This window comes from Artemia franciscana, chromosome 16, assembly GCF_032884065.1.
Source record: "Artemia franciscana chromosome 16, ASM3288406v1, whole genome shotgun sequence".
Lineage (NCBI taxonomy): Eukaryota > Metazoa > Arthropoda > Branchiopoda > Anostraca > Artemiidae > Artemia > Artemia franciscana.
Genome location: NC_088878.1, coordinates 15,203,186 through 15,217,592, shown reverse-complemented (window position 1 = coordinate 15,217,592; position 14,407 = coordinate 15,203,186). Strand labels below are relative to the sequence as shown.

The 14,407-nt window shown below is 35.4% G+C and overlaps 1 protein-coding gene across 9 annotated transcripts in view; it reads right to left on the bottom strand.

The window, feature by feature from the left end:
• The window catches only part of LOC136037117 (disks large 1 tumor suppressor protein-like), a 328,881-nt gene that overhangs the window by 107,087 nt on the left and 207,387 nt on the right, over window positions 1–14,407 (bottom strand). For all 9 annotated transcript variants that reach the window (XM_065719595.1, XM_065719596.1, XM_065719588.1 and 6 more), the window contains 2 exons: window positions 13,467–13,653; window positions 1,080–1,191 (listed from right to left, as the gene is read on the bottom strand). In XM_065719595.1, the coding sequence (XP_065575667.1) occupies window positions 1,080–1,191; window positions 13,467–13,653 (299 nt within the window). The remainder of the gene's footprint in view (window positions 1–1,079; window positions 1,192–13,466; window positions 13,654–14,407) is intronic.

Genomic DNA, 14,407 nt, shown 5'->3' with positions numbered 1-14,407 from the left:
AAACAGAAAGGAAATCAGAAATACTTTAAATTTTAAAAGTCAGTTAATTTATCTTTGTTTTCAAATCAATTACGAGGAACAAAAAGATTAAGATTGTATTGGAGCAATCTTATACTGCGTCAAAATACAGCGTCTTGTAATTTTGAATTAATTTGATTAATCAAGAATATCCAGTTTCTTACAGGCAGAATAGATTGGAGTAGAATACAATATTGTATTACAAAAGCCGTCAACGCTATGTTCCAGTTTATAATTGGCATTAAACAAAACCGAGTATGTTGAAGTTCAATATAACAAGGCACACACTTCCGAAGGAATTTTCTTCCGGACAAAGTTAGCTAGGGGTAATATTAGAAAAATAAAAGTAGAAATAGAATGATGTAACAAACTAAATTGGATGTTTGTTGCATCAAAAGAAGATGATTTCAATCGCAGGTCCGATAAAGGCCAATTTAAGGCCTTTTCGATTTATTATCCCCTTGAAAACTTCTCAATTAAATCTCAATATAATTCTAGGCACTGACTTGAGGAGACAAGGACGCCACTAGAGTGGGTACAGCACTAGACCTCAAGGAGAATGTCACAAAATAGTAGAGTTCAAAAGTAGCCAGTCAAAAATAGTATGATATCAGTTATCTTTGCTATTACTGTTGTGTCCAAACATTTGTCAATTGCACTTCAAAGTGCGGACTGGACAGGGTATTGATCTTGTGACAGCGTAGTGGGTGAAGCCACACCAGAAAACTTGTGTTCCTGATCAAGCATTTATCGTAAAATTTCAGCCTGGAGGAGTGGTGATCCTTGAGGCAAGTACAACCAAGAAACTGACACGACTATGTGCTGTGTTGGCTCCCATGCAGCTTTGGACTACGATGAGTTTTCAGCAGTGGCAGCAGTACTATGGTACTAGTCTCTGTAACATCAGAGCACTGATTTCAAGACACAGTTTTGTACCTTCAACGCCGAGCACACTTACTTATCAAATTAGTAATCGAAATATGCTAAAATAAATCCATTTTCAGTTCTTAGCAATCTATTATTCAAACTTCAATTATTACTTCAACAAAAAAAGTAAATACCTCGTGATGTCTTCCATACTGACAGCTCGAGGTGTAACTGGCTGAGAATAAGACGAATAGTTATGCAGGGGCTCAGACATTTCTGTGTAAGGCAAACTCAAATCCAAAGGTGCTGAAAAAGAAAATAATAAATAACTAAAGAAAAATGATAAAATAAAGAGAATAAAAGGTATAAATCATAAACTATTGGATTTCTGATCTGAATTTCCCTAGCCCAGCCACCCCTATATAGGTAAAGTATGAAAGGGAAACTTCTTTACCCTTGAAACTCGATCTTATAATTGAACGTGTTGGTGGAGAATTCAGTACAAAGGGAGGAGGGAGACCAAAATGTAAATAATTTTTTTAAATTGATATGCCAGAACTTCATAGGTTTTTTCGCTTCATCTATTCGTCGTGCAGATTATTTTATTGCTGCAGAAAGTAAAAAGTCCCGAAAATTCCATTAAAGAATATTATTTTGAATAAATATCTATATATCGTTGAAAACATTATTGATAGAGTGTACTGTACGCTAAAATGGTTCAAGAGTCCTCAGAATCAATGAACACTGTATAATTAATTAACTGTTTGATATTTGAAAACCCAATTTTGCAGTTCAGCGCTATTTTGCGTTGAATACTTTTTCATAGCCATGGCAATTATAACTTTAATTACCTATGTTAATAAATAGACAGTTCCATTCAATTGGAATTATAAAAAGGAATTTTCTAATCTTGACATAGCTATTACAATCAACGCAAAATAAATTTTCTCACTTAAGCTTCATTATATGACTCTGCATAAATAAGAGTACTACTTTTAGAAATAATTTAAATAAAAAGGAGATGGGTATTGATTGCGAAACAAAACTCAACTAGGTCACTAGATCTATAACAAATTAACCAGCCTTCCCAGGCATGGGACGAATCCAGCGGTAAATTTTGGAGGGAGGCAGATTTTTTTGGCTGAGGGATGGTAATACTGGCTAAAACGGAAAAGTGAAGTTTTTAGAATATAAACTATATTCCTTATTGAGACACCACTGTAAATATTCAATTATAAAATAAAATCAAGCCGCCTTTTTTGTTGTGGGCCAGTTCCTCCAAAACGTCTTCTGCATTGACTGGAACATCCCAGTATATGGATATTAAGGAGAATCCATTAAGCAATTCCTGACGTTAAGCACTCCTGGTATAAGATTTCACGCTTCTCAAGGTCGTCAAGGAACGTTCGCACGGGAATTATAGCACCAATCTTCAAAAATTGATGTAGAATTGGCAAAATCATCACATTCTTTTAAACACACTACGAACAATTTTGTTGCCAAGTTTTCCGTCTGTTTCAACATTCTCCTCCACAGAGCTAACTCAGCTTACAGGCTTCCCCTTTAGCTGTCTGCATCTAGATACCAAAAAATAAGTCAGAGTAGCCGATGAATCCTTTGTTTTTTCTTCGTCAAGGGAAATAAAGTTCTGAGGAAATAAGTATTGCGGTGACTCTAGCGACTTTCTGTAACTAAGGAATCGCTGAGGCAGCTGCTGCAGAAAGTAGTCCATAAATGGGGTAAACACAGAAAGTTGGTAATACGTTTCAGGATCATTTGACACAGTTGCGTAATTATTCCTATATGTTTGTTTTGGAGTTCATTTGGGCACCCTAATGCTGATTTTACAATCTTGACACAGTCCAGTTCCTTCAGTAAAAGGTGGATGAAAAATAGCTTCACGCCGTTTTGATTTTTATTCCCAATTTCCGGCTACATTGGTAAAAATTAGCTTAGAAATACATTCCTTAGAAGTTAGGTATAGGAGTATGAACCCTGGAACACACATTTTGGTAATAAATTTTCTAAGTATCTCTAAAGCAACTACAAGCATTCCCAATTCTTAGGGATATGCATTCAGAACATTTATGATGTTTATCTCCAATTTCCGTCAATATTGATAAAAATTAGCTTAGAATTACATTCTTTAAAAGTTACTTATAGACGTAGAAAGCTCAATTTGTAATTCACATAATATATACATCGTTTTGGGTTTCTTAATGTAACCCTACGGAAATTATACGTATAGTCAATAAAGGTCAATCTAGTCAATACGTATAGTAAACATACGTATATATCCTTGCTGAAGACAAAAGGGTGTTACCTGGGCATTACAAGATTCACTGATATTTTGCAAATTCACAGACTTGGTAGTGATATCGCATGTAATTAGTCAAAAAGAGTACTAAACCCCTATCATCAAGCTTCTTTAGCTACGAACTTGTCACAACAGCCATTATCTCCAAGAAGAAACATTACATCCAAATATAGATGACGTAAAAGTATATAAAGATAAGTTCAAGCGAGAAGAGTTTCTGTAAGTCAAAAATTTCTAGTATTGCGCCACGCGATTTACAGAATTGATTTGCAGCATAAATTAGGACCCAGGAACACCTTTTGTTTTTGTACCAATCTCCACCTTTTCCTTATTGTAAAAGATTTAGTGGAATAAAAAACTTTTACTTGTCTTTACCACAAAAAACATAATACAATATTTTGCTTTGAGTACGGTCCTTTACAAATTGTTATACTAAAAAAGATCAAAATAGAGATCAAACATAGCGATGTTTTAAAAAAACTCAGAGAACTTAACCCAAGCAAGTCCACAGGCCCAGACAATCTACATCCAAAACTGCTCAAAGAACTTGCAACGGTAATAACAGAGCCACTAGTCTACATTTACAGAAAGTCTCTTGAACTCGGTGAGCTTCCCACTATTTGGAAAAAAGCTATTGTCGTCCCAATATACAAAGGTGGGAAACGAGAAGACCCATCAAACTACAGACCGATAAGCCTCACTTGTATTACGTGTAAAGTACTTGAGTCTCTCATTGCAGACCACACCCTAGAACACTTAAAACGAGAAAAAATACTTACCGAAAAGCAGTTTGGTTTTCTTAAGGAACGATCTGCAGAGATCCAACTGCTTTGTGCCACAGATGATTGGAAGAAAAACATCGACAAGGGGTTCCAGATTGATCTCATATACTTGGATCTCAAGAAAGCCTTTGACAAAGTTCTCCATAAGCGTCTCGTCAAGAAGCTCAGGAAATACGGTCTCTCATCATCCGGGTCCTCATTCAGTCTTCTTCAATGGATTACGGACTTCTTAACTGGCAGAAAGCAAGTTGTGTGCGTAGAAGGTTGTCTCAGCAATGCCGAAGAAGAAGTTCTTAGCGGAGTACCCCAGGGGTCAATTCTCGGCCCCCTTCTGTTTAATCTCTACATCAATGACCTAGTTGAGGGCATCAAATCTGACATCCTTCTCTACGCGGACGACACAAAGCTCTATCGCGTCATCTCGTCATGTGAAGACATTCATCACCTGCAGGCGGATCTCCAACGAATCGATGACTGGATGAGGAAGTGGATCATGGAAATCAATACCCAGAAAAGTCATATCCTCACTCTGGGTCCACAAAACTTTTCGTCCTCATACTTTCTTGGTTCCGCTGCACTCACTCTTAGTAGAGAAGAAAGAGACCTAGGCATCTTAGTGGATTCTGAACTGAACTTCAGTAGCCACTATGAAGCTGTCGTCAAGAAGGCTTCCAAAGTTGCTGGTATGATCAGAAGAAACTTCTCGTGCGAGGACGACAAAATGCTTGCTACGCTCTATAAGTCCCTTGTCCGCCCGATTCTTGAGTATGGACATTGTTCTACAAGAGACCATACTACAACAAGGACATAGATGCTCTCGAAAATGTTCAGAGGAGGATAACTAAATTCTCTCCCAGGTTACGCTTCCTTCCCTACGAAGAGCGGCTTAGAATGCTTGAAATCCCAACCCTCGCATATAGATTCCATCGTGGTGATCTTATTGAAATATACAAGCTCTGCAATGGAGCCTATGATAACGTACCAGCCCAGAGAATCGTGCAGTTCAATAAAAATCATCTCTGAGGACATCAGTACAAAGTGAGTATGGAACGTTTTTACAAGGACATGGGCCGATGGACTTTCGGCAACCGAGTTGTTCAGCATTGGAACAACTTACCAGAAAGAGTAATCTGCTCCACAAACCTACGGACATTCAAGAAGGAAGTTGATGAATATTATTCAAGTGACATTTTCTCCTTATGCAAATTTAGAAGAAATGCAAATTAAGATTTTTGTTTTGTAGAGGCTTAACGGCCTGCCATCAAATTTGCGAATATATTTATATTTTATTTATTTATAAAAAAAGGTTGAAAAACTATGTGTAACTATTAGTTAAAAACCCATTTTTCGTGGAATACTTAAGTCTTGCAAGTAAGAACATGGTAAAATCAGGAGCTTCAAAAAAGTGTTCTGGCCCTAGTATTAATTCCTGTGAGTTTCAAAATTCTAATTCCTGATACAGCTCACGTAAAAAAAAGGTGCTATTCAACACGGGTTTTGAACTGTCAGGATCTCAGTAAGATTATGTCGTTAGTCCGAAGCTGTGCGGACCAAGCATACTTAACCTACCCCCCTCCCTCTCGTTGAAAATATCGAAAAACTTCTAAAACAGAAAAAGATATACTCCACAAAGTAGTGGTGCTCTCATTTAAAAATATGAAAAAGCGAACAGAACATTATACAGCCATCCAAAAGTAAAAAAAAAAAAAAATGCCTGCAACCAATAGTATTAGAGTTAGTACACAACATGTGGTTATCGATATAGTTGTATCAAATGATGACGTGTACGACATCTGAGATGACTACCACTTTATTTAACCTTGGTCAAAACAGAACAGTTGTTATCACTTAATCTAGTAAATGCACACTAAACAAAACTCTTACTTTTCTAGAGATTAGAGTTTGATTTGGACAGCCCCTTCCCATTCAGTATAACGTGATAATTTTAGTACTAAGGATAGGTTTTTGTTTATTAACATAACTTTTTAAAGCGAAATGTGTATCTTTTCCTTTATCTTCTCAATCAGAGCACGTTTTCCTTAATATTAATGCTTCTCAAGGCCGTATCCGGGCCGGGGGGAGGGATTTGACCCGAGCCCCTCAAAATTTTTGTTTGACTCGTAAAAACGTAAAAAAAATGAATAAAATTTTTTTTCTGCGTTTTTAAAGTTTTTGTAAACAAAACCCCCACCACCCAAAAAACCTGGATACGGCCCTGCTGTTTCTATTATCATTTTTTTAGAACCCAAATTTTAGTTGGAAGATATAACTGACCTCAAGATAGGATAAAACCATTTTATCTCCCCTTTCCCAATTTCCAGTTAGAGTAAATGCAGTTATACAGCACTATCACGGTCTTTATTCTCAGTTTCTCAAACTCTATTTTCCTGAAAAAAACAACTATTTGGGAAGTCTAAAAAGGGTTCCATGAAAATATCTCTCTGTGGACATCATTAATTTTCTCTTCTCTAAAAAGTAAATTCTTCTTTTCCTCACGTCCTTTTAGGAGATAAATTCTGATTTCTTTAAAAAACCTTTCAGACAGCGAAAGTTGGGATACGTTTCCAGCTCCTGCCGTCTATGGTAGAGGTGAACAAGTTGCGAAACAATGAGTCATAATCAAGGAATATGTTGATTTATCACGGTATCCAAAAACCCTTAAACCCCTGTCCTATAATACCCACCGAATTGAGGTACTCTGGGACAAAACAGAACCTAACAGAAAACTGACGATTACAGCTGTCAGCATAACTGTAAAAATCTGAAATAAATACCAGTGATATGTCAATGACTCTAATACCGATTAATGCTCCGATTAATACCGATTAATCGCAGAGTTTTTGCTTTAGACAATTTTGGCCCTGTTCGGGCCAAAATTGTTGTTTTTCGGGCTAAAATTCTAGAGTGCGGCACGACCTAATATCTAAGACGTCTGGTTCGATACGACCACCCATGGGGGAAAAAACAAACACAGATCCGTGACTCTGACACTGGATCAATAAAAGTTTTTGTATTTTTAAAGATGGTGGCTCTAGGGCTCTCATACATGAATAATTTCAATGCATAGAATTAATCAAGATTGCACATTTTTTTCTGAGAATTTAACCCAGATTTTTAAAATTATGCAAATTTTCACTTGCTAATGGTCTGATGAGCAACTTTGAAATTAATAAACTTAGAATCAGCACAAATTTCTTTGTTCCATATATTTTGACATTTCGGTTCCTAATGATAAAAGTCACTCCATACATACATTTTATTACTAAAAACGGTTTGATCCAAGACTGCCTTAAATACTCCGAGACTACTATTCCCTCTTTCAACTACTGTTTTTTTTTGCATTCAAATTTAATATTCGTACAAAAATATTTCAAGAATGATAATCACTCCTGAAAAAACACAACCCTTTAAATATTTTTCGGGAGGTAAATTAAAATCAAACAGTTCGTGGTAACGAACTGTAGTAAGGAGCGACCCGGCTCAATAGTAAACGAAACTCTAAAAAACGGAATTTTAATGCTAAAAAATACATCAAAAGAATCGAATTTTTATGCTGATTCTAAATATATAAGATTCATCAAATTTAATCTTTGTCATCAATTAAATAAAAAAAAAAAAATTTTTTTAGCTGAAAGTAAGGAGCGACATTAAAACTTAAAACGAACAGAAATTACTCCGTATATAAAATGGTTTGTCCCCTCCGCAATGCCTCGCTCTTTACGCTAAAGCTTTTAATTGTTTTAAAAAGCAGAATTGTGGCAAAGAGTCAAGTTTTTAATTGTTTTAAAAAGTAGAATTGTGACAAAGAATCAAACTTTAGCGTAAAGAGCGAGGGATTGCGGAGGGGACAAACCATTTTATATACGGAGTAATTTCTGTTCGTTTTAAGTTTTAATGTCGCTCCTTACTTTCAGCTAAAAAAATTTTTTTTTTTTTTTTATTTAATTTCTGAACGCTTTTGAATTAATACATGTTTGGTTTTGGCTCTCCGCACATAAATTATTAAAATGAAATTTGTATATTAATTCTTTTTTTGGCTAAATGGCTTTCTCTTAGTTATGATCAGACGATTTTGAGAAATAAGGGGTGGAGAAGGAGGCCTAGTTGCCCTCCAATTTTTTGGTTGCTTAAAAAGGCAACTAGAACTTTTAATTTTTAACGAACGTTTTTATTAGTAAAAATTATACGTAACTTACAAATTAGCAACTTACGTAACAAACTTTCATAATCTTATATTTTTATTATGTATACAAGGGGGTTTGTATCCTCGTTAATACCTCGCTCTTTACACTAAATCTTAAGTTTTGTCCCAATTCTTTAAGAATGACCCCTGAATTAGAAAGGCCGTAGAATAAATAGTTGAAATTACTAAAAATACTTTAGCATAAAGAGCGAGGTATTTATCTCCTCCTAAATACCTCGCTCTTTATGCTAAAGTATTTTTAGAACCCCTCATATGCGTTATAATCTCTGTTCGTTTTAAGTTTCAATGCTACTCCTTCCTTTCATTTGAAAAAACGTTTTCATGTTTATTTTTCATTGTTTTCTTATAGTAATGCTAGAAAATCATGCGCCCTTTTCCTTGAATTTTTCTTCCCCCATGACAGATTCCTCCAAGGAAAGATCCTCCAACATAGCCCCCTCCCCTCAGCCCCACCCCCCAAACAAAATAAAATTCCCCTGAAAACGTCTGTACACTTCCCAATAACCATTACTATATGTAAACACTTGTCAAAGTTTGTAACTTGCAGCCCCTCCCCCAGGGATTGTGGGGGAGTAAATCATCCCCAAATACATAGTTATTATGGTTTTCGACTATGCTGAACAAAATGGCTATCTCAAAATTTTGATCCGTTGACATTGGGAAAAAATGAGCGTGGGAGGGGGCCTAGATGCCCTACAATTTTTTTGGTCACTTAAAAAGGGCACTAGAACTTTTCATTTCCGTTAGAATGAGCCCTCTTGCGAGATTTTAGGACCACTCGGTCGATACGATGACCCCTGAAAAAAAAAAAAAAAAAAAAAAAAAAAAAAAAAAAAAAAAAAAAAAAAAAAAAAAAAAAAAAAAAAAAACACGCACCCGTGATTTGTCTTTTGGCAAAAAATACAAAATTCCACATCTTTGTAGATAGGAGCTTGAAACTTCTACAGTAGGGTTCTCTAATACGCTGAATCTGATGGTGTGATTTTCGTTAAGATTCTATGACTTTTAGGGGGTGTTTCCCCCTATTTTCTTAAATAAGGCATATTTTCTCAGGCTCGTAACTTTTGATGGGTAAGACTAAACTTGATGAAACTTATATATTTAAAATCAGCATTAAAATGCGATTCTTTTGGTGTAGCTATTGATGTTAAAATTCAATTTCTTAGAGTTTTGGTTACTATTAAGCCGGGTCGCTCCTTACTACAGTTCGTTACCACGAACTGTTTGTAAGTTAGGAGCCTGAGAAATTTGCCTTATTTTGGAAAATAGGGGGAAACACCCCCTAAAAGTCATAGAATCACAACGAAAATCACACCATCGCATTTGGCGTATCAGAGAACCCTATGGCAAAAATTTCAAGCTCCTATCTACAAAAATGTGGAATTTCGTATTTTTTGCCAGAAGACAAATCACGGGTGTGTGTTTTTTTTTTTTTTTTTTTTTTTTTTTTTCAGGGGTCATCGTATCGACCAAGTGGTCCTAGAATGCTGCAAGAGGGCTCATTCTAACGAAAATGAAAAGTTCTAGTGCCCTTTTTAAGTGACTAAAAAAATTGGAGGGCACCTAGGCCCCCTCCCACGCTAATTTTTTTCCAAAGTCAACGGATCAAAATTTTGAGATAGCCATTTTGTTCCGCGTAGTCGAAACCATAATAACTCTGTCTTTGGGAATGACTTACTCCCCTACAATCCCTGGGGGAGGGGCTGCAAGTTACAAACTTTGACCAGTGTTTACATATAGTAATGGTTATTGGGGAGTGTACAAACGTTTCAGGGGGATTTTTTTGGTTTGGGGGTGGGGTTGAGGGGAGAGGGATATGTGGGAGGATCTTTCCTTGGAGGAAAATGTCATGGGGGAAGAAAAATTCAATGAAAAGGGCGCCGGATTTTCTAGCATTACTATAAAAAAACAATGAAAAAATAAACATGACAAGTTTTTTTCAATTGGAAAGTCAGGAGTAGTATTGAAACTTATAACGAACAGAGATTATTACGCATATTAGGGGTTCTAAAAATACTTTAGCATAAAGAGCGAGGTATTTAGGAGGAGATAAATGCCTCGCTCTTTATGCTTAAGTATTTTTAGTAATTTCAACAGTTTATTCTACGGCCTTTCTGATTCAGGGGTCATTCTTAAAGAATTGGGACAAAACTTACGATTTAGTGTAAAGAGCGAGGTATTAACAAAGGTACAAACCTCCTCCTATACGTAATAAAAATATAAGAATATAAAAGTTTGTTACGTAAGTTAATTCTTAAGCTACGTATATTTTTTAATAATAAAAACGTTCGTTAAAAATTAAAAGTTCTAGTTGCCTTTTTAAGTAACCGAATAATCGGAGGGCAACTAGGCCTCTTTCCCCACCCCTTATTTCTCAAAATCGTCTGATCAAAACTAAGAGAAAGCCATTTAGCCAAAAAAAGAATTAATATACAAATTTCATTTTAATAATTTATGTGCGGAGAGCCAAAATCAAACATACATTAATTCAAAAACGTTCAGAAATTAAATAAAAAAACAAGTTTTTTTTCAACTGAAAGTAAGGAGCGACATTAAAACTTAAAACGAACAGAAATTACTCCGTATATGAAATGGGTTGTACCCTCCGCAATCCCTCGCTGTTTACACTAAAGTTTGACTCTTTGCCACAATTCTACTTTTTAAAACAATTAGAAGGTTTAGCGTAAAGAGCGAGGGATTGCGGAGGGGACAACCCATTTCATATACGGAGTAATTTCTGTTCGTTTTAAGTTTTAATGTCGCTTCTTACTTTCAGTTAAAAAAACTATTTTTTTTTTATTTAATACTGAAAAGAAATTACATGGATATCGTATCTATGGTTCTCGCAGTGACTTCTTATAACAAAAGAAGATATTTTAAAGAAATAGAAGAAATATTTCTATAGAAACTTTCCTCATTGACACAAGCAAGAGAGCCAGCGGGGCAATGCCACCACCAACGGGAAAACAAGAAGACGATGAATATGCAAATAAATAGGAAATTTAAAAATATTACCGTTTAAATCTTGTTAAAACAAAGCTACAAAAAGCTTTCCCTCCCCCATTGGGTAACTTATTGGTGGTGCTCATAATCCCCCGGTCTTTTTCTGTTTTGCACTAGTAGTCATTTAAATGTGAAAATTTAAGTCAAAAATTTTCCTGGGAATGAAGGGAGACTAGAGATTAATTAATTTCTTTAAGAAAGAAAGAAAGATTATCCTTCTCAAAATAAATACAAAATTTTGGATGATTTTCATGGAGATCATTCCTCTTTTTAGGGATGTTTTCCCCTTACAAAAATCAAAGGTTTTTTATTTTGAAGGTGAGTTCTATCGTTAAGTAATTTTAAATGTTTTGAATCATTATAAAAAAACCAATTTGTTTGAAGTTTGTATTATTAGCAAAACTAAATTTTTTAAGAAGTTCTGGTTAGCATTTCCACCATACGCTCCTTACGTACAATTCATTAAGATCAACTGCTTCAAGAAAATAGTTGCATTTTTCGACTGCAAAATATAATTTCTACACTTTTTTCTTGCTCAAATCCTTGAAAAAAAGCTCTCGGGAAATCTTTCAAAACCCTATTTTGCTCTCATGTGAATTTTAATAAAGTAACCTGAACACTTATGTATCATACTTTGAATTTTCAGAACATTGCGCTACAATCAACTCACCACATCACCAAGTCACCTAAGGTCAGAGTACATTCCTTTTCTATAAATTTCCCTCTATCCGACTTTCATTCCATAATGCCTCCCATAAACTTCCCACACTTTTTATATATTCTTTGATATATTACTTCTTAAGCACGTTCCTAATAACTATCCTTAGAAAAATCCTTGGGAAATAACTAGCAATTTTCTAATGCCCCATTTCAGAACTATTTTAAAAAACCACCAGTACAGTAGCTTGCCGTATCAAAATCTTAGTTTTGAAATTTATCTTCCTATCCTTCTAACCTTTTTTTTTCGACAACAAGAGAAAAAGAAGAACAATAAAAAACACAACACGCTCTTTTTTTTGTCATTTTGTCTTATGAATATTTTTTTATTAGTTTACATGCTACCTAGGAAAGTGAAGTAATTGACTCGTCTTTTTTCTTGGCGTCTAACATAAAATATGTATCCAATTTATCCCTAATATCGGTGAAATAGCCTTCTTAACATTAAAATTCAATTTTAAATTTGCCACCTAGACTCTTAAACCTTCCAAATCAACACTTTTACTCATGACACGCAAAATCCAATGCATTGTTTAAGTCTACAATAGTTTTAACTCTCCGCCTAAACCCATGTTCTCTCACAGCTTTTGGTAAATTCCTTAGGACAAAGTGTCAAGACAATAGCTCAATCTCGCTCAAAATACCATAAATTTAGCTGCCCCGGTACGACACGATTTTTAGGTCCACTGACCGCAGAACATTTGCAAGCACACATGCGCAAATGGACGATACAAAGGGACCCACCCCTACCCTCAAAAACTCTCAAAGTTTGCCCTCCGCTCAAAAACTCTACGATCCCTCACTCCTTTGGGCCAGACCAGGAAGGGCTTTAATGTTCAAAATAGTTAGCATAACCAAGTCTACTAGTCCTTTGAAGCAGATTTGTAGAAACTGACAATTGGAAAAGTTGCAACTGTCCTGATGACAAAATATTAGAATAATTAAACTGCGGTTTTTCCACCTCCTAGTAAAAGTCGTCTCTCAGTTGTATCGTTTCCAAAAATCATATGCAATAAGATTTACCCGAGAATAAAATTCGTCTATTTAACACATGAATTACAAAAGCCCCATCGTCGTATTGGAAATTGGACCGAAAAATCAATGGATAAAACTTTTCACTTGATCACGAATGCTATTTTATATATTTCTTTTTTAACAACTATGTTTTTAACCTTGTATTACACAGCTTTTGTTTTGAAAAGAAGAAAATTTTTGTATCATGACCAAAAAACCGAATTTCTAGGTGTAATCAAAATTTTAATAAATTATTCTACGGTTTACAATATTTGGCTTATTTTTACAAGTGATTTCTCATAGCAAACTGTTTTAGAAAGATCCACGCAAATATTGTAGAAAATTTTTCTTGTCAAGCATCACCTCTCCACAAATCAGATTCTTTCATTTCCCGCAACATTTATGAAGTTAATTGCCTATTATTGATTTTGTTTTCTTACATCACCAAAACATGTTAAAACTCACGTACACAGAACGATCTAGTTGCTGTCAGAGCTCACTGAATATTTCTAATAACTATTTTTGCAACAATAAAAAATCTTACGTGGTGGAGAGGGAGGCATCACCATACTATCTACGGTGGGTAATAGAGGTGCGTCATTTCCAATGATAATTCCATAGGGAGATCCACCCTCTGGTTTTTGAATCGCTAAAATTACTCTATCAGTAGTGGCTTTTAAAGCAGCAACGGCTTCTTCATGTGTGACATTTTCGAAAGATATCTCGCCAGCCTAAGAATTAAAACAGGTTAATAATGTCAAAATATGAAAAAAAATTTAATGCCAAAATTAGGCATTATGCCAAACGACAAGTCCATTGCTCTAAATTTTAGACAAGATAAAAAAGCATCGGAAGGGCGGCAAATAATAAAAAAAAACATCCCAATTTTTGAACCTAAGGCCAACACAGCTACAAACACTCCTCCTCCATCCCAATATACTTAAAGCCTACGTCTTTACACCTTTCCAGGAGGCTCCCATTTCCCTTGAATTTTTCCTTAGGATATCCTCCTAACCCAGACGAGGACGATCAGCTTTTCCTTTGACCCTAGGTGGTTGGCCGACAAGGAAGATATTTGATAATATGTCATCCTTCATCCGCAGACCGCACCCAAACCATCTCAACCTTTCTCTCATTATAGCCCTAGAAAGCGGGATTGAATCATACTTTTCGCACAGCCTACTATTTGAGATGCGACCAGTCAGTCGGATATTCAAAACAATTCATAGGAAATTTCTCTGGAAAACATTTCGCAAATCTTCCTACGTTTTTCGGAGCGTCCATGTTTCAGAACTACACTTGACCACACTTGAGGATTCTAAGCAAAAACATTCAGGACATTATTTTTACTGTTCGTGCTTTAGCATGCAGTGTGTAAGCTAGCTGGGAACTTCAGGTTATTAAAATAATTATTGTGTCTCAAGAGCTAAAAGTTTGTTTTGCAATTTTTCTGAGCAGACAATCCTTATTTTTTTTTTTTTTTTA